Source organism: Camelus ferus, chromosome 11, assembly GCF_009834535.1.
Source record: "Camelus ferus isolate YT-003-E chromosome 11, BCGSAC_Cfer_1.0, whole genome shotgun sequence".
Lineage (NCBI taxonomy): Eukaryota > Metazoa > Chordata > Mammalia > Artiodactyla > Camelidae > Camelus > Camelus ferus.
Window position 1 is genome coordinate 59,293,684 of NC_045706.1, and position 20,425 is coordinate 59,314,108.

Here is a 20,425-nt window from a genome sequence, read left to right on the forward strand (position 1 = left end):
AGGTCAGTTAGGGTCCGCTCTCAAGGAATTCACTAGCTGAAGCAGTGAAACAAATGGAAATACCAACAGCCTCCAGAGAAGCTGAGATGGATTCGCAGTTGGTCAAGGAACGGAGAGGGAATTAGTGTTTACCGAACACCTACCGCAAGCCTTCCACAGACGATTCATACACGTCTCATTTAATCCTCCCAATAATCGCAGGAGGCGGGTACTGTGAGTGCTCCCTCTTAACAGGCTCATGAACAGAAGCTCTGAACAGGGCCAGGCCTCCCCCAGGATCACACTACACAGGAAGCAAGCAAGATCTGAGCCCAATTTCTTGGGCTCCAGAAGCCAAGCTCTTACTTCCTGCATGGTGCTGCCTCTCTGGCCAAAATAGGGCAGCCTCAGCTCAATCTCAGCTCCACCAGGGGGTCCACAATGGAGACTGAACCCGTCTGCCTTTGCCCTAAGCCTTGGCCACTCCCCAGCCAAGAAGTCCTTTCCTTTCCCAGCAAAACTGTGCCTACTACCCATGTTCTGCTGCTCTTTAACGGTCCAGGCCCAGGAGAGAGATGAGGTATCTATCAAGCAGGGCCAAGCCACAGGATGGACAGTACCCTACGGAGCACAGAGGACACCTAGCGGGCTGAACACCTACCTAGCCAAGCCTCAGGCCAGGGAAAAGGAGCCTTGGTGCCCTGCTCTACGCTCCTGAAGGCCCCCGAGGGGCTGGCTCCTCCCATACCTGGTAACATCCCAGGGCTTCCAAAGGTCACAGATAACAATGTGGATTTCTGCCCACGTGGCTTCTCAGTTGAAAGCCCGCCAACTTTAACCAGCATATGCCCTACGGGCAGAGGGCAGCCCAACAACCCCTGGTCAGTATTCTTCTGCCTAGACAACTGTCAGCCACCAGCATCCAGCTCTCTAGTTTCGGATGTGCACACACGCACTCTCACACCCTCCTGTGACTGTGTCAGCCACCCATCCTTAGAGCCTGAGATTTTTTTTTTTTCAATTTTTATATTTTATTTATTTATTTGGGGGGGAGATTAGGGTTTTGTTGTTTGTTTGTCTGTTTTTTTAATGGAAGTACTGGGGATTGAACCCCAGACCTCCTGTGCACTAAGCATGCACTCTGCCACTGAGCTATACCCTCCCAATGAGACATTTTTCCAGTTATACAAAGAGGGAAACTGAGACCCAGAAAAGGGCCCCAGGTAGAGCCCTGTGTCTCCAGGACAAAACTGCATTAGGGCTTGAAGGCTAAATGGCCATGGCTCCATTTTCTTTGGCTTGTACTGTGTTGCTGAAATTGTTTGATCAGTTGACAACAGTTAGAAATCAGGTTTTACACTAATGTCCAGATTTGGGGCTCTTCTTAAAAAAAAAAATCAGCACATTTTTAACACTAGGATTTTCATTCCCAAATGACAAAATCAGCTGAAGCTGTGGAACAGCTGCTGCTTTTGACAGAGAAGACCTCTCCAGACCCCACACTCTGGGTCCTTCCAGGCCCAGCTGCCCAGCTCACCCATGTGTGTTACCTGCCTGAGACTGTAACCCGGGGCAAAGGCATTATCTTCAGTCTCTGGGGACCTGCTGCGGGGCAGGGAAGGGGCATGGAGATCAGCATTATTCGGAGCAAAATGAGTGAGCATGGAATATGCAACACAGCTGAGAGGAAGTCAGCGGAAACCAGGTATGTCAACAGAGAAGGTGGAAGGGCCAAAACACCATGGCGAACACAGGTGGCATCGCTGTCACACTGTGAGCTCCCTGGAGCAGGAAATATGTGCTTCCCAACTGAGTCTTCAGCTCCTGAGCTCAAAAAGAACGAATGTCCATAGAGACAAGTGTGTGTGTACATTGTCAGGGGAGCAAGAGACACTGTGAAAACTGTGCTGTGTAACTGGAAAAGCCTGGGTCACCACAGATCCCCACCCCAGCTAGGGTCTTCCCCGCCTAAGGAGGCCCCGTCCTCCCCTGGCTAGAGCCCACCCCAAGCAGTGGCAATTCTCCTAATAAGGGCACCCAGAAAGACATCCAGAGGCAGGGTGTGTGGGGACAGGGACTGCAGGTCGGGCATGATCTAACATCAAAGAAGGACAGGGATTCCTCCTCCCGTATCTCAGTGAACATCAGTGGACATCTGGGAGCAGCAGTTTCCATGACAGACAATACCAGCTTCACCCCACTCACCACCACCCCCAAAACACATTCAGGACTCCAGGTTTTTACAACTACCTCAAGACATCCTTGGACCTTCAGGCCCCAGAGCTGGGCCGTCTTCCTCCTCTGCTACACTCAAGAATAGAAGGCTCCCCAAAACCTCCTTCCAGCACAAAGTTCTCCCCAGCACCGAACTTCTAGACTCGGATTAGACCTTTCACTGAGTCACCCTATCTTTGGAGGTCCCCAAAAGACCAGCAGCCACATATAGCCCAGGGCAGGGGGAGGCCTCTGGGGCGAGGGGCTGGGGGAGGGGGTGAGAGAGAAAACTTTCCTGGAGCCCTCAGCCAGCCCACCTCCACAGTACACCCACTGTCCTGTCACTTCCTCCTGGGAGAAATCCCTGTACCCTGTGCCACCAGCGGTGCCCTCTGTCCTCAATATTTCCAGGTATAAGGACCTGGAGTCAAACCCATGGATTTAGGGGCAGAGGAGAGGAAGGGGGCCCTGGGCTGGGCAGGTATTAGGGGCATTGATATCAGGTATCAGAGCCTTGATGAGAAAGCAGGCATCATGGGGGAGACACCCAAGTCCCAGAACCCAGGCTCACGTCCAGTGGGAGGGAGCGCAGCGGAGAGGAGGGAAAAGCTAAGGGGCTTCGTTCTCAAACGCGCTTAGCCAGGCACTCTTGTTGCCCCCCGCGGGCCGAGGCAGAGGCTGGACCACGCCGGCCCAGGCCCAGGCGCGGGCTAGGATTTCCCCGCAGCCTGGCCTGGCCCAACTTCACTCCTTTCCTGGTCAAACAGCGCCCACCTCCGGCCCAGGCAGCGAAGCCTCCGCCCATGGTGAGGATTGCGAGAGAGCGTGGCTTCTCCAAACGCCGGAGAAGGAATGAGGCCGAGAAACGCGGGCCAAGGCACAGAGGGGTCGCATGACGTCCGGGGTTGTGCTCCGGAGAGGACAGACCACGGGCTTGAGCGCCAGACGCGCCTCGGTCGGCAGCGAAGAAAACAGCAGCCCATCCAGGTCAGGAGAGGCGCACCACCCCAGATACCGGGCGCGCAGACACGCCCACCCACAAACACTCAAAAACAACAAAGACGGCCCTAAGCCGCACACCCTGCGCCGCCAGCGCTGGGCACACACACTAGCCCACGGAGCTGAAAACGAGCCGCATAAGCCCGGGACACGCCCCGCAAGGAGCCCAGTTCGCTGGCTCACAAGCTCTCCGCTCCAGCCCCGCGGTGCGGAGCACTCCCCGCGCTCCGGCTTTGGTGGGCCGGGGAGAGAGCGCGCACCGTGCGTAGCACCGCGACCGCCCAGGGGCACAGGAGGCCCCCCGCGCGGCCCAGCCCTTCGCAACCCCGCGGGTCTCCAGTGCTACGCGGCCTGGCGGGCCCCGGCCCCAGCCTGGGCACTGCGGCCGGTCACTCACCTTCCTGCACGGCCTGGAAAGGATTGTTGGCCTCGATGACCTTGATAGAGTAGGTGATCTTCTCGCTCTGCAGGATGTCATCGTTCAGGCTTAGGTCGGATACGGCCAGCTGGAACACCCTGTCGTCCTTGGCCGCGTTCTCCTCGAAGATGGCACCTGGAGGAGAGGAGGGGTCAAGACCAGGCCTAGAGAGGGGCTCTCCTTCCCCACCTCACCCCTACCCTTGGCCCTTGGGTCATGGTGCTGGCAGGACTGCAGGTTGCCAGGTGGTGGGAGTTCTGGGCTGGAGTTCCAACCAGATAGGATAGTTTAAGGCTCTCCTCAGTCCACCAGCACAGAAATATGCCCGCCCCCATATGCCAACACAGTTGACATGAGTTACACATGCACATGATACATGCTGCCGCCAGGTCACACAAGTGTCTCAAAACCAAGCCACCTCATGTACCAGCCATGCCCCCACATAATGGACTTAGCCAAGCTGGCATGACCTCAGGCAGCTCCTAAATGCCCTGACATGGCCCCGTAAGTGCCATCCTAGGAGCCAGAAAATCCCCCCGCAGGGCAATGACCCCAGTCCCCATCCCAAAAACTGACTGATGACTTTCTTCTTCCCTGCTGGCATGGAGCTGAGCAAGCATGTCCACAGTGGCTTTCCTGTGTCAGGGGGCTTTGTTATGTAGGGGCTTTTGATGACTGATGACAGGCAGCTCAGTCCCAGCCTGGCTGCCTGGGCTCTGCCTCCTGGTCTCCATCCCTCCCCGCTTTTTCTTCTTCCAAGTACACTGGGGGTCCAGTGGGTAAGAGAATGTCCCTGGACACCTTGCCTTCTGACACAGCAAGGCTGAGGAGCCAGAAGGAGCTGCTCTTGAACCATGAACATCTCCTCCCGGGCAGCCTCCGGCTGGCCCTTTGCGTTCTTAGCACCGCCTTGGCTGACTCTGTGCACTTGCAGCTGAGATCCATCAGACTCGCCAGAGCCTGGCCCTGCAGCCTGCACAACTCTGGAGTCCTTCCTCTCCTCCAGGCCTGAGGTTCACCATAGTCCCAGGGCTGGGCCCAGTGATACTGGGAGCTGGGGGCTGGGCAGGAGGAGGGAGGTACCCTTCCATGCTATACCCAGAGCCGCAATGCTGACCACAAGACCCAAGACCCAAGCGACCCCCACCACCACCCACCACTGGGAAGCAGGACTGGCCTCGGCCCCTGCCGGGGGAATTGCAGCACACCAAGCCCAGGCCTAGTCCCTCACCACCCCTCACATCCCTGCCTAGCCTGTCCCAGCATTCCTGCCTTCTCACACCTCCCAACCCCCAGTTTCTCTGGGCTCGATGGTCTTTCCCAACTTCCGGAAAGGCTACTGCAGAAGAGTTCCCCAAAAGCAACCACTGTCAATCCCCTAACCCGGCCCAACTTCCTGGGATTTCTCCCATGCTGCTACCAACTCCCACACACTCCCCATCCACCGGCCCCCTCCTCCTCTCCTGTCTCCTCTTCTCTCCCGGTTCTCCCTCCGTTGGTCAAATCCCGCTCAGCCTGCAGCGCACACACACTGCCCCAACACACCGCTGCCCAGGCTTCTCCTCTGGCTCCCACCACCCAGGCCATCTGCCAGCCCCCAACACTTGGGCCATGGGAAACTCTGGGACTGTCCAGGATTAGGCTGCCATCGCCACAACCAGATACACACACACACACACACGCACACACACACTCCCACAAATACACTAAGAAATACACAGACACACACCAGGGAAACAGGCAGACAGTGTCCACTCTTGACAGGCTGACAGACAGTCGTGCACGCACCAACACAGACTTGGATGGCCCCACACACCCCAACGCCCTCTCACAGTGACACCAACACGGTGCCAGGTGCATACAAAGCGACACACGCTGACAACACCCACCCACCCACATTCACGGACGGTTCCGGTCGGGCCTCTTTGATCCTGCCCTGCCAACTTGGCGAGACCCCGGGCCCTGTCCGCCCCCTGCCCCCACGCTGCTCTGAGCTGAGAGTAAGGGCTAGCCCTACCCCGCCGACGGCCCCGCCACGGGCGCGGGTCTGGACGTGCGTCTAGCCTCAGGTTCCCCGCAGCCGCAGCCCGAAGTGTCGGCAGAAGCCGCGGGCCCCGCGGGGGGATTGGAACCACGGGGAGCAGCGGGAGCCCGCGGGAGCGCGGCGCGGCCCATGCACATCTCCTCCGCGGGGCGGCGCGGCGCGGCCCTTTGGGGGAGCACCGCCCGCCGAGCCCCTCAGCCCAGGGAACAGCCAAGTTTGGACGCCGCGCGCCCCCCGCGCCGCTGGGGCCCCCGCCCAGCCTCGGCCCTGCCACCCCGCCGCCCGCCGCGCTCACCGATGTGGATGATGGAGTCCGCCCGCACTGACACGCACTGGCATATCCAGGGGAGAAGCCACAGCGTCAGCGCTTCCATGTCCCCCGGGCGCGCGGCTCATCCGCCCGGGCCCGGGGCGAGGCCGAGGGCAGCGCGGAGCGGGGAGGCGCCGGTCCGGGTGCAGTCCCGGGCCGCTCCCCGGGAGAGCCGAGCCCGCCCGTGCGTCTTCCCCCGCGTGCCCGCCCCTGCGCCCTGCGCCCGCCCCAGCCTAGCCCAGCCCAGCGCGGTCAGGCTCCCGCTCCGGCTCCGGTGGTGGCTGCGGCGGCGCGACAGCCCGAGTCCAGGCCGGCGCGGCGGGGGCGGCCCGCGGCGGCGGCGGCGGGGGCGCTTCCCGTGGCTCGGGAGGCTTCGGAGGCGGCGGAGGCGGTGGCAGCAGCAGCCGGGCCGGCGCGGCGGCTCCGGGCTTGCTGTGTGTCTGAGCCCCGGCGAGGAGCGAACTGCGGAGGACGCCCCCTCCCCTCCCCCTCCCCCTCGGCTCTGCTCCCCCTCCCCTCCCTGCCCGCCTCCCTCCCCTCCGCCCTCCTCTCGACCACGTGACTGCGGAGCCTCTGCCTCGCAGCGCGGCGCTCTCCCGCTCGTGGCTCGGAGGGGGCGCCGGGTGCCCCTCTCTCCCAGCTGGAGCGACGCTCTGAGGCCGGCAGGGCGATGGGGAATCGCCGGGACTGCGGTGCGCAGAGACTTGGCGGCCCAGGGTCTCGGGCCCCGTTCGCCAGGGAGGAGAGGATGAAGAAGGATCTGCCTCCGAATGCCCTCGGGGGTTCCCGGAGACCCCTGGCGCCCGCCAACCTCAGCCGCCGAGCATCTCGCGCCATTACCCCCGCCCTGGGCAAAGAGCCCCTCGCGGAGCCTGGCCAAGGATAGCAGGATAAAGATGGGGCAGGACGCTGAGCCAGGCACCAGGATGCAAGGGGAGCCAAAGGGGACCCGCCACGGCCAAACGTCCAGAAGCAGAGCCACGGCTGTGGGCTCGAACCCTAGCTGGCCCCACGGACCTTGGCGGGCGCCCATCCCCCGCCCGGCTGCCCTGGGCTCAGCCGGGAGTCGGGCAGGAGGCTCCGACTCTGAAGCCCAATTCATGGCCGGAAACCGGCGCATCCGTGACCGAGGCGCCTGGACGTGAGGAGCCTTCCAAGCGGCCCGCGTGCTCAGACTCCGACCCTGCACGGAGCCTTTACGCGCAAGCCCAGGCGGAGAGCTTGCTTCTTGTAGCCAGCGGAGAGCGGGGCTCTCTCCACTGCTCCATGGATGCCTCCGGCCAGCCGCCACCATCAGATATAGCGTTAAGGTGTTTGGGCTCCAGCCTGGAAGGAGGTGGCAAGCCTGACGCGTAGCCACCCTGCCCCATCGCCCCCACCCACCCTACCAAGTTTCAGACAGAGTGGGCTGCACGTGGCACACTCAAGATTTCGGGGAGACAACTGAGCCTTCCCAGACCGGGATTCCAATGAAGCTCTCGGTCTGGGAGCGCCTGGCAGAGCCTCTTAGGAGAGGCTGCTCCAGCGAGCCCAGGAGCACCCCGAGCCCTGTTGCTGGCCTGCCCCCAAGGCCTCTGCCTTGATCAGGGCCCTGCGCTGGGCGTGAGAGATTCAGAGAGGCTTTCCTGGAACTCCCCACTCAAAGGAGAGGCAGACACCTAAACAGATCATTAAAAGAGGTGTCAAGGACCCTGAGTGCAATATACGCACAGGCACGTCCTGGGCTGTGACCTAGCGTGGGAGGAAGAGCCAGGGGATGGCTGCCTGGAAGAGGTGACAGTTCTAAAGGCTGAGTGGGGGTTACCAAGGGAGAAGGAAGGGAGGCTTCCAGGCACTGAATGCTGATTAGCCAGCCAAGGCAAGAAGAAAAAGAATTGTGTGTGTGTGTGTGTGTGTGTGTGTGTGTAAAGATGGGGGAGGAGGCGGTGCAGAGGGGACCAGTGCAGGCTTGGAGAGCAGTGAGGCAGCCCTTGCAGTGGCTGATAGGACTAACTCAGTTGGGCAGAGGCGCCTAGGGGAGAGGAGAAGCTGATTTGGAGAAACAGCAGGGAGCCACATGGGCTGGTACGGCGACTTCCAGGATGAGGGGGCCAGTGGACAGAAAGAGAAAAATGACCATGCATGCTGGAGGCCAAGCTGTCCAGCTGGATGTGGTGCTCACACAAAGGCACTTCCTCAAGAAATCCATCTTAGGGGCCTTGAATTGTAAAACATGCCCCACTCAGGCTCTACAAACTCTCCATGTCTCCATTCTCATTCCCTGGGAATTCTACCATGCACTGGCTGAACAGTTGTAGAGAGAAGGGAAATAAAGGATGGATTTTATTATATAACATTTTGATTCCTATGGGGATTGTCTCCACCTCAGAAGGATGGTAGTATATTCACCCTCTACGGGCTCAAACTTGAGATCAAGAGCCACAGGGTCAGGGATTCCTCAGACACACTTGTTTGGACCCCTGCAGTATGTTAGTAAAGTAGGCATGTGATACTTCTAACCCAGTTAGAAGTTTTTCTTGATATTTATTATGCTAGATAGAGGTAGCATGATTGCAGTGAGACCAGTCTCAAGCCCCTTTCCAAATATTAAGAAGTCAACCTATAAGCACACACACAGTTTTGAGATTTCTATCAGTTTCTAGTTTGGATGATGAGATTCCCTATAGTTTGGGACCTGAGGGCTATGACTCAGGTTGGCATTCCCTTGGAAGCTCTTGGCCTGAGTAAATCTCAACCTCCTGTCCTGGGTACCACCTTTCTCTCCATCTCCCATAGTGTGGGGTCCTTCACCATCCCAAGATGCTCATCTCCTGGTGCTCATCCTCCTACACTCCCAAGCCAAGCCAGTTTTCCCTGCTAGACTGGAATGGCCTGGGTAGCCCTTGACTAGCCAGGAGGGGCACTCTGCACAGGTCCGATTTCTCCTAGAGCTGGGAGGCAGGCCCAGAGATCACTGGGGTGCTATGCCCCACTACCTCTAGGCAAGACTCTTTTAATCCTCTCTGCCACCTGAAGTTGGGATTACCAGGTTCCAAGGACATTGGCTATAATTGGGGCTTTGTCAAGCTCATCAAATCCTTAATTACTTATTGATCCTGGCCAGCCCAGTCCCTTTAAGACCTGATAACCTCTGGGACTGCAAAAGCTGTCTCCCCCAAACCAGACTCCTGGGGAAGCAACTCTACCTGATGAACAAGTCCACCCCAATGCTAATAACATGGCTGGAGAAGAGAGATTAGCAATCTCTGGATCATATGATGCAAATCCATTTCACAGAGGGGAAAACTGAGGCTCAGAGAAAGGAGTAACTTGCCCAAGTTACCAGGTGAGTTACTGGCAGACCCAGGACTCAATGCTCTTGGTTTGCTCCTCACTCCACAAAGATGTAGTCACAGAAATTAAAAGTGGGTCAATCAATCCTCCTTTTGAACGGAGTTCAGCCGGCACAAGTGGTTGCTTTTTCTAAAAAGATCTTCAGTTACACTAATTCTAGCTATATTTATTTAACATTTACCATATGCAGGCACAGTGCTCAACACCCTACATCTTATTAGAAGATAGTATTCCCATTTTCCATGTGGGAAAGGAGATGCAAAGAGATAACCTGAGCCCATCAGGAATCTTAACTAAAACACTACTGTAAGCCAGTATTTTGTCATCAAACCTGCAAATGAAACATCAAGACAAAAACAACGCATGGTGGTCCCCTTGGAAGCCACAGTCCTCATCACCTGGAGTCTTGTCATCCCATAAAGCAGACCTCTCCTTTCTCTGTCATCTCATTTCTCATCCCAGCCATCCCAACTGGACGGAGGGAGCACCAGCTGGAGTCCTGACCTTCCCAGGAGCCTGTTGCCCTGGCACATTCCCTGGGGTGCTGTCTCCTTCATGTAGAACCACCACTGCCCAACCCCTGAAGAGGTAACCCCTCCCCAGTCATGCTCCTTTAAGCAAGCCCCAAACCAGACCAGATACTCTACCTTCCTCCCTCCCTCCCCAGCATAGAGCCCACCCAGGATTTCTAAGATAATTCAGCTCAGACCTGCATGGTTACCACTTGCAAGAGAGAGCAAGACCCAGCTTGGGGGATTCTCTGCAGGCTTTCACAGAAGACAGCACTCCTGAGAACACAAGGAGGAAGCCAACCCAAGTCCTGGGGTCACCCCCCAGGGAGGGGCCAGCCAGCATCTTAGAAAGAGCCAAGCTCTACGCCCTGTGTCTTCAGTTCCAAGCTGGGCTCTACCCAGTGGCTCCAAACAACCGGCATCTGCCAGAATCTGAGCTCAGAGAACCCCACTGCTATTTTCTTCTCTTAACCCACTGGGTTTTTCTTAAAAACAAACAAAAAAAAACCCCACTTATTTATTGCTTATTTCATCCTTCCCCTCAGTCGCTGCCTTTGGTCTTTTGTTGTATGTTAATTGTCCATCTCTGCTTTGTCTTCCTTACCCCTTCTTGCCAATCTCTTTCATCTCATTTTTACTGTTTCTCAGTGTGTATTTATTTGATTTCATCTTCTTTTATATTACCGTATTTTTTACTTTATTTTTATTCTGGTTAGCCTCATGGGTTTTTACTTTTCAATTTCCCAGGCCAGCAATCTTTTGCATCCCTCATTCCAGTATTTGAGGCTTCTATTCATTTAGTCTTTGGTTTTCTCCACGTTGAGGGTGGGGTGAATGAAACTGAAGGTGCCCTCCCTGCACCCACCTTGCCGCAGACTCCCAGGCAGGACCCACTGATAGGCCCAACCCCCTGGCCACACCCAGCCTCCCCAGGTACTCTGTCTACTTCATTGCCAATGGCACAGTGCAGGAGCCCACGCCTCACAGCCCAGGTAAGGAGGCTTCCTTTTGCTGGAGCCACGCCCCACAGGCCAATGAGGAGGAAGGAAACCACACATAGCATTTCCTCTCTAGACAAGAGCACCTTCTTTCTGCAGGGCAGGGATCTCTCTCTATCCCCATTCTATGGTCAGGAAACTGAGGCCCATTTAGAGTGTGCAGTCTGCTTAAAACCAGGATAATCTAAAACATTGCCTGTGTGAGAAGTTGCTTCCTCTGCAAAACCAATCAAGAACCTCAGAGATCTGGTCCCTGGACCCAGGCCTCCCTGACAGGGTAGGTGGCAGCACCAAACCCCAGCTCAAGCCCACCCACGTTCTCATGCTGACATCCAGGGCTCCCCTTGGCCCTGTGGAGTCCAGCAAGGTCCATCCTTTCCGTAGGCCCCTCTGAAAGGCAGAAGAGGCAGGCCAGAGTTTGCACAGAGGCATTACCAAATACCAAGCATAAGCAAAAAGGAGGGTTCAGTTACCAGGAAGAACCCTGAGCTGTCATCTCAGTCCGAGGCCTTCTGGGGCAGCCTGTGTCCCAACTTCCTCCTAGAGCAGTGGTCCTCCAGGTGTGTGTGTCCCCCAGCCTGGGCCCAGGGTGTTCTTCAGAGGAGGTCCTGGCTTCCAGGGCTCTAGCCCCACCCCACTTCCTTCAGGCTTGAACTTGTGTGCTCTAAGTCCGTTGTGTATAAGGAAAGGGTTCTGCTGTTGAGAGTCTAAAGTTTGAAAACCTCCATCCTGATGAATCTCTCCAGAGCCCAAAAGCTGGCCCAGGCCCTTCCCAGGTTGCATGCTGGGATCCCTGCTTCCCCACTACCAGGCCTGAGGAGGCTTCTCCTTTCTCTCCCCAGCCCTGGGCCCCATGACTCTGGCCTTTTTGCACTGAGGGAGCTCCCATTTCCCCCAGGAAGGACAAGTAGCAGGGAACCAAACCCCAGGCTATCTTTCTCCAGAGCAGAACTCAGGCCTCCACACCCTGATCAGTCACTGCCAAGGCTCTACACCCAGGATGTGGAGCACCACAGAGGCCCCTTGTCCTTCCCACCACCACCCAGAGGCCTTCCCGCCCCTGCCGTCTGCTGCAGTAGGTCCCTGCAGTGGGCTCCACACGGGCTGAGATGAGCACATGCGCTGAGTTAAGGAAGAAAGTGCACATCCCAAACCTAGAGAACAGCAAATGTAAAAGCATGGAGGTAGAAGCATGTATACAAACACAGAGGGGAGGGGGGCAAGATGTGAAGGAGGAGTTGGTGGAGGGCCCAGGATGGAAGTCGCCAGAATGGTCCTGGTGGGAGAATGCTGAGGCCAGTTCATTACTTTTCAGACATGTCTCTACAGAGCAGGGTCCTAAGGTGGCCCTGGGCAGCCAGAGACACGTCAACCATTGTGTCTTTAGTGGGTATTGCAGGGAAGCCAGGAAGCCACTTATTCACAATAGAGAGTCAAGACAGAGGGGTGAATCCCTTGTCCCCCTGGCCACCAGGGAGCTCACAGGAAGCTGACCCACCCTGACTCTGCGCATCACACTCTGAGCCAGTCATATGTCTTCTGTCCTCAAGAGGGATGAGGCTCCAGGTGTCCACAGGTGAGGTGGGGCCCCAGGACTCACTGGACCTCAGACTCAGCTCGCTCCTCATCTGTGATGGGATAACCAAGTGTCACCCTTCCCACTGAGCTGAGAGCTGAGGTCTCAATGTGGAGACCCCAGACACTCTGTGAAATGAATGTGAGAGGCTCAGTCAATCCCATTTCATCCCATCCCAAGGCAGGTAGAGCCTGGCCTTCAGCCTCTCAGAGCTGAGACCCCATTTTCCCAAGGCGCAAGGAGTAGGGGACCTGCATCTGCCTGAAGCACTGGGTCACCTAGCAGATAACTCCTTCCCCAGACTCAGGCCTCCAGCTAGACACAGCCCCTAATGAATCAGATCACCCTGTTCATGGGCACACCCATTTCCATGAGCTATTTTTCTTGCCTGTAAACCTCTTCTTTTATGCAGCAATGAAATGAAATTGTGATTGATTTTCTCTGTCTGGGTGTCACGGTGCATTTAGCACTGCAGTCACCCCAAAGGATGAAGGTGCTATCTCCTGGGGATGCTTCTGAGGACTTGGCTAGGAGCAAGGACTGCCCCATGCTCCTTCAGATGAGGCAGGGAGACAGCACAGCCTTGGACTGACCACTGATGTACTGAGCAACCTTGGGCAGGGTCCCCAAATTCCCAGACATTCATCTGGAATACAGAGAAGGAGAGCCAGGATTTGAGGTGAAGGGGACAAGACAGGGAGCAGGAGAGCAGAAGTCCCAAGCAGAGATCCCAGGAGAGGAAGGGAACTTGCATGTGTCTAAACTTGCCAAGTGCCAGGCCTGGGCACAGCAGCACCTCACAACTCATTGCAGAAGGGCAGCAAGGCCAGAAAAAGCATCAGTTGGATGTGGAGATAAGGGGCTGTTTGCCTCCCAGTTTCACACAATCAGGACCAGTCAATGATAAAAAGGGGTGGAGGGAGAAACTGCCCTAGGAGATGATAACAGCCCTCAGAGGTCAGAGGGGAGGAGCGGGGCCAACCACACAGAGGCCCTGTCCTCCTTTCACCTGCTCACATAGTTGGTGATCAGTACAAGACCCTCTGAGAATAGGGTTCTCATCCCCAATCTACAGGTGAGATCACTGAGGCTCAGAGCGGCAAAGTCCCTGGACAGTTCATGGGTGTGATAGGCTGAAAGGTGGTTCCCAAAAAATATTTGCGTCCTAATCCTCAGAATCTGTAAAGGTGATCTTGTTTTTTAAAAGTGTCTGCACTATAATGGAAAAGAATCTGAAAATACATGGTGTGTATACATGTATGTACACGTATATATAACTGAATCATTTCGCTGTACACTTGAAACTAACACTGTAAATCAACTACACTTAAATAAAAAATAAAATTTAAAAAAAATAGAGAGATGTAAAACTGGAAAAAATAAATAGTCTCTGCAGATGTGAGTAAGTTAAGGGCTCGAAATGAGGAGATTGTTCTGGATTGTCTGAGTGAGCCCTGAATTCCATCACAAGTGCCCTTATGAGAGAGAAGCAGAGGTAGACACACAGACAGAAGGCGATGTGACTGCAGAGATAAGGGTCAGAGTGATAGAGCCACCAGCCAAGGAATGCCAGCAGCCAGCATAAGCTGGCAGAGACAAGGACAGATTCTCCCCTAGGATCTCTAGAGCCAACATGGTCCCACGAGATTTCAGACTTCTGGCCTCTCACATTGGGACAGAATAAATTTCTGTTGTTTTAAGGCACCTCATCTACAGTAATTTGATACAGCAGCCAAGGGAAGGAACAAAGGAGGGAAACCAGAATGCAAACACAAGTCGGCCTGGCGTGGGCCACCAGGGCCTGTGCATGGGGACAAACTCCAGTATGTCTGAGGAGAAAGGCACAAGGGCCAGTGGGCCCAGGCCTGCACCAGCCCAGGCTGTGGACGCATCCCCTCCTTGCAGACCAGCAAATGGAGAGAGCTAGCGCAGGCCAGCAGTGCGGCCGGTAAAAAGGAGCAGCCCTCGCTGGGGCGGCCACGGCCTGTACTTCCTGCGTCCTCTCAGGGCTGCACTAACCTCCTGTGGCCACAAAACCAAAAGGGACAGAAATCCAAGGGACTGGCGTCAGGGGCCGCGCAGGTGCGTCTGGGTCCAGCTGCAGCTGCCTTTCCTCTGCCCTCGCTGCACATGTCGCAATCCGCCCATGGGGAAAATGAAGTCAGGCTCCCTCCTGGATGTCCAGTGCCCGGTGACTCAGCAGTGTTACCCCGCATGCGCAGTACCCATGTATTGTTATGTAAGGATGACTTGCGCTACGCAAGCGCACTGGGTAGCCCATAGGTCATCGCTGGATAGACGTTGGCTTTGTTAGCCTTGGTCTGTAAGATAGAGGGGACTTTCCGCCACCGGCACCATCTAATCCCGTGTTCTCCTCTGCAATAAAGGCATGTCAGAGATACCTACAGCTCCTCCAGTGTTCTTCCGTCTACCCGAATCCATGAACCTGCCAGGCCTTGAGCGCCTGCAATACACTGCCCCTCCTCTATTTCTTAAAACACAGAAAGCTCTTGGTTTCCTCTATGTAAAACCTTTTTTTTTTTTTTTTTGATGTCTGGATTGATTTAGAAAATGCCCCAAAACGTGGAGAAGACAATGAGGATTGCTCCTACCACCACCTCCATGTTCTCCCTGCCCTTCTTCAGCTCAAAGCTGCCACGTGGCCCTCTCTGAACAACAACCTCGAAGCTCTGCTCCTGGATGATAAAAAGACAAGGACCCCAGGAGGAGAAAGACTTTTCTCTTCCCCCCTTCCCTGTTCTTCCTTCAGACCTGTAATGTGGACAGCACATGCGGAAGAGAGGCTGCCATGTGACCTTGAGAAGCCAAGCAGGAGACTGACAGCCTCACCCCAGATGGCAGAGCTGCCAGGTGACAGTGGTTGGCTTCTTCAGCCCTGGACACCTAAGACAGTTCAGCCCTCGACTAGTTCAGCTCCTGCAGTAAAGTTTTCCCTTGTTAGTAACAGAAATCCTAACTGATAACCACCAACCTGAAACTACTGTTGACCTAATGATGTTTTTCTTTCTGTCCTTTTCTCTATTCAGCTGTAATTTTTACATACAAGCAGACAAAAGTATACGTGGAACTATCTTCTTTTTCATTTGTTTATTGTCTGTCTCCCCCTAGAGGGGACAAGCCTCATGAAAAGAAAGATATGATATATCTCATTTATGATTATATTTCCCGTATCCAGAACAATGCCTGACACACCTCAATATTCAATAAATGTTAGTTAAACCAATAAATTAATTAATGAGTGAATGAACATCTTAATGTGAGCTCCTCCCCAGCTGTGAATTTATTTTCTGAAACCTTGATTTTTTTTCCCCTGGTGACAGTCGTCTCCCATGCACCTGTCATACTTATTTAACCAGTCACTTGCTGGTTAACATTTTTTTATGCTACTGTAAAAGTACTCATATACACATTTCAGGTACTTAAGCAATTATTTTTATGATAAATGCCTAGAAAAGTTATGCATAATTTAAATCTTTTAATACATATTTCCAAAATTGTTTTTCAAAGCAGTTTTTAAAACCAGTTAAAGTTTCCAAGAGAGAGTCATGACTGTTTGTTTCTCTGCACCTCCAGCAACATTAGGCATTATTAATTTCTAATGTTTCTTTCATTTTGTTAAGTGAACGGTTATGTCTCAAAATTGTTTTAATGTGCATTTCCTGACCACTGGATTCACAGAGTGTTCTTTTGCCAGTTTGTGGTTCTTTGACAGGGCTTTTCAGGTCCCAAGCTTCTAAGGGGGGAATCTGCATCTGCCATGGTTTATTGGAGGTGTGTGACCACAGATGGTTAAAGTGGAGTTGGCCAGTGTTCAAGGCCCTCCAGGAATTGTAGGAGAGGAAAGCCAAGGGCTAGACTCCTGAAGTCCCCAAGATTCCAGGACTGGAATCATTGAGCTTTACTGGAACTTTCTTTATTGGATACCGGGCAACTTCCCTGGTCCCTTGCTAAGGGCCAGGTTGAGATGGATACTTGTTCTGGCGTGAGGTTCAGGCCCTGATGGCAGGAACTTGGGTAGCCCCAGATGGGGCTAAGACTGCTGCTGGGGGCTGGCAAGTGCCAGGGGAAGTTGATGCCAGGCCCTGAGCTGCCTAGAAGGCTTTAAGAACTTCTGAGAAGCCCAAGCAGAATTAGAAGAAGAGAAGGAGAAAGGGAGAGGCATTCCAGGAAGCAAACGCAGAGGCACTGAGCAAGTTCAAGAATGAGGTGCACTCATGCCCAGATCAGCCCTGCCTTCAAGACCACACAGCCAGCCACAGCCTGGAGCAGAGACCGCTGAGCACACCTTCATGGCCACACTTCCCCTCAGTTGGTCACACGTTCAGAAACACAACTCACCCACTCCCCATCTCCCCAATCCCCTAACATGCACCCCCAAACTCCCACCTGATGCCACCACCTCCCAGCCCAGCCTACTCCCTAAAGAAGGCCATAGGAGAGGTTGTTAAAAGATCTCTTGTTCCTCACCCTGCAACCCTGAGCCAAGCCCTGCAACACAGAGCAGTTGTTCCCATTTTACAGATGAGGAGAATGTGCACCAAGTCAAGAGCATCTTCTAGTGCTTCCAGGGTGCACAAAGGGCAGAGAAGGAGCCACAAGTGCCCCAGGGGTTTGGGAGCCTCCTGAAGGAGGAGACTGGGTGCTGGGCTGGCAGAGAGGACAGTCTCTTGGCTCCAGGACCCAGCATGCCAGGCCAGAGGGGATCGCACCAGGGAGACAAGAGCCAGACTTCACAGGCTGGACCCACTGCTCTGAGCAGGCACAGTGTGGTGCAATGCTGCCCCCTGCTGGCAGCCAGCGACCAAGCCTGGCTACAATAGCCGTGAGAACCCCAAGAGACAGGACCTGGTTGGGGATACAGGTGCCTTAACCTAGGTGGGGATTGCTGCGAGAAGCTGGACAGTAGTTAGATCAGAAGTTGGGCAGGTCCTGATCTCAGTGAAAATGACAATAGTGGCCATAATTTACTATGAGCCATGCATGGCTCTCGTGCTTTACATGCATTATTAACTTATTTACTCTTAATTCTCAATACGGGAGGCACTCTAATTATTCCCATTTTACAGAGGAGGAAATGAGGTACTAGAAGGTTATGTAAGTTGCCCACCTAGGAAGTGGCAGAGTCGGATTTGAACCCAGGCAGTCTGACTCTACAGCCCTTTGAACCATGTGCTTGTCAGAAAGGGGAGTGGGAGAGTCTGCCTTTATGTGTCCTGAAATGGTGTCACTTTCTGCAATTCCCAGGGCCCGCCTCACCCCTCAGCCACTGCTGCAAAAGAGCAGACAGCCTATAGCCCTGATTATGAACTGTTCTCTGCCTGGGCCACCTGGAAAGACCAAAACCATGGATTTCACATGGGTCTGAGTCTACTTTGAGCCATCCTTAGACATTTACAAGGAGAGGATCTTGGCAGACCCCAGAATTTAAGGGAATGACTTGGGTCATCCTTGTCCAAGTTCAGCCAAGGTCCAGAGAAGGAGAGCCAGGTGGGCTTTTGTGGAGAACACCTGTGTGTGCAGTATGCATCCTGCCAGCCACAGACAGCTCTTGTCCTCCCATACTCTCACCCTGGTTACTACAAAAGTTTCAAGCTCAGCCCTCTCTAAACCATAGGTCAAATTATAACATCCTGCTTAAAGTCTTTACTACAACTAAACAAAAACAAAAAACAAGTGAGTTAAAGAACGGGGGAAGGATATGCTCCAGCAATCCCACTCCTGGGCATATATTCAGAGAAAACTCTAACTCAAAAAGACACACGTACCTCAATGTTCATAGTAGCACTATTTTATAATAGCCAAGACATGAAAGCAACTTAAATGTCCATCAACAGATGAATGGATAAAGGGTGGAATATATATACAATGGAATACTACTCAGCCATAAAAAAGAATGAAATAATGCCGTTTGCAGCAACATGGATGGACCTAGAGATTATCACACTAAGTGAAGTAAGTAGAGGAAGACAAATATCATATGATTTCACTTACATATGGAATCTTTAAAACTGATACAAATGAGCTTATTTACAAAACAGAAAGAGACTCATAGACATGGAAAACAAATGTATGGTTACGAAAGGGGAAGTGGGGGAAGGATAATTTAGGAGTTTGGGATTAGTAGATACAAACTACTCTATATAAAATAAACAACAAGTTTCTACTGTAGAGCACAGGGAACTGCATTGAGTATCTTGTAATAACCTATAATGAAAAAGAATATAAATTTATATGTATGTATAATTGAATCACTATGCTGTACACCAGAACACAACATTGTAAATCAACTAACCTTCAATTAAAACAAATGGGCAAAGGATTTTAAAAGATATTTCTCCAAAGAAGACACACAAATGGCTAATAAGGATGTAAATAGAAGCTCAGCATCTTTAGTTATTAGGGAAATGCAACTTAAAACCATCATGTGAGATACCATCTCACACCTATTAGGATCTAAAAAAAATTTTTTAAAACAAGTGTTGGCAAAAATGTGAAAAAATTGGAACATCTGTGTACTGTTGGTAGGAATGTAAAACGGTGCAGCCACTATGGAAAACAGCATATTGATTCCTAAGAAAACTAAAAATAGTGCTACTACACATGAAAAAATAAATTCTGTAACTATGTATGGTGTTGAATGTTAACTAGACTTATTATTGTGATCATCTCACAATGTATTCAGATATTGAATCATGGTGATGTACACCTGAAACTAACATAATGCTATATCAATTCTATTTCAATTTTTTAAAAAAACTAGCAATATACAGGCTAAAAAATTACATATGTTTCAGCAGTTTTACTTCTGGATATATATCCAATAAAATTGAAAGCAGGATCTCAAAGAAATACTGGTACACCCATGCTCACAGCATTCACAATAGCCAAAAGGCAGAAGCTACCCAAATGTCCATTGAAAGATGAAAAGACAAACAAACATATGTACAATGGAGTGCTATGTGACGTCATAAAGGAAGGAAATTCTGATGCACTACAACATGGATGAATCCTGAGGACATAACCCTTTGTGAATAAATTGGTCACAATAAGATGAACACTCTATGATTCCACATGTATGAGGTCCCTAGAGTAGTCAGGTTCATAAGGATGGAAGGTAGGATGGTGGTTGGCAAGAGCTGGGGGTGGGAGGGGAGGGAGAGTGGGCAGTGGTGGTTTAATGGGTACAGAGTTTCAGTTAAGGAAGATTATAAAAGTCCTGGGTAAATGTATAATTCTGTGATGTCTGTTTTACTCAAAATTTATTCCAAAATTAATTTTGTTTAACTTTTTTACATTTAATCATATAAAATGCTGTTTAATGTAGGTAGGTAAATATGAAACATCTAACCAAATTATCTAAATAGTATTTCAGTATCTAGTATATTTAGGTAACATGGATGTTATGAATTATAAATCATGCTGATAACCTCCTGGAATACCAATTAGAATATAGATAAAAGGATTCTGCTTACCTTGATCTATCTCTTCATATGAACACACTATATATTATTAGAATAAGTAATTGTGCAATTAAGATTGAAAGTGATAGCAACATTATTCACTGAAGCAGTGTGTATTTTATCACTAACTAATCCAGCTATGGAAATTATGCATGCCGGATAAATATGAATTTTACCAGTTTTGTACCTTTCAGGGCATAGGCGGTCTTCCAAATAATTTCCATGAGTATTTAGTTCCTTTCTGTATTCATATGCAATATAGTAAATTCTTAGTCTAAGGACATCATTATATTCCCTGGGAATCCCCTCAGAGATTGACAAAAATGATAAGTTAGCTGTCGATGCAAGATCTGTTCTTTTTCTTTTATGTAATTCCACAAGAAATTTGAAAGACAAAATTCTGCCATCTGTCTAACTTGTAATAGTAGAAAACATCCAAATGTGCTCACAAACTGGTGCTGAGGGTGTATAAATAAATAAAGTGGAAGAATTGATAAACAATTTTAAAAAATCATGTTGAGTAACTTATACTGTTTATCATGAATAAATGGAATAGCAACT

The 20,425-nt window shown here is 52.1% G+C and overlaps 1 protein-coding gene across 3 annotated transcripts in view; it reads right to left on the reverse strand.

Annotated features, from left to right (window-relative positions):
* GRID1 (glutamate ionotropic receptor delta type subunit 1) overlaps positions 1-6,441 on the reverse strand; it is a 611,661-nt gene extending 605,220 nt beyond the window's left edge. For 2 of the 3 annotated variants that reach the window (XM_032491611.1, XM_032491612.1), the window contains exons 1-2: positions 5,950-6,440; positions 3,590-3,745 (exon numbers count right to left, since the gene is read on the reverse strand). In XM_032491611.1, coding sequence (XP_032347502.1) covers positions 3,590-3,745; positions 5,950-6,028 — 235 coding nt within the window. In that variant the 5' untranslated portion in view covers positions 6,029-6,440. Of the gene's footprint in view, positions 1-3,589; positions 3,746-5,949 lie in introns of all 3 variants that reach the window. The other variant, XM_032491610.1, reaches the window with a different exon arrangement.
* Between the last annotated feature and the right edge of the window lie 13,984 nt (positions 6,442-20,425).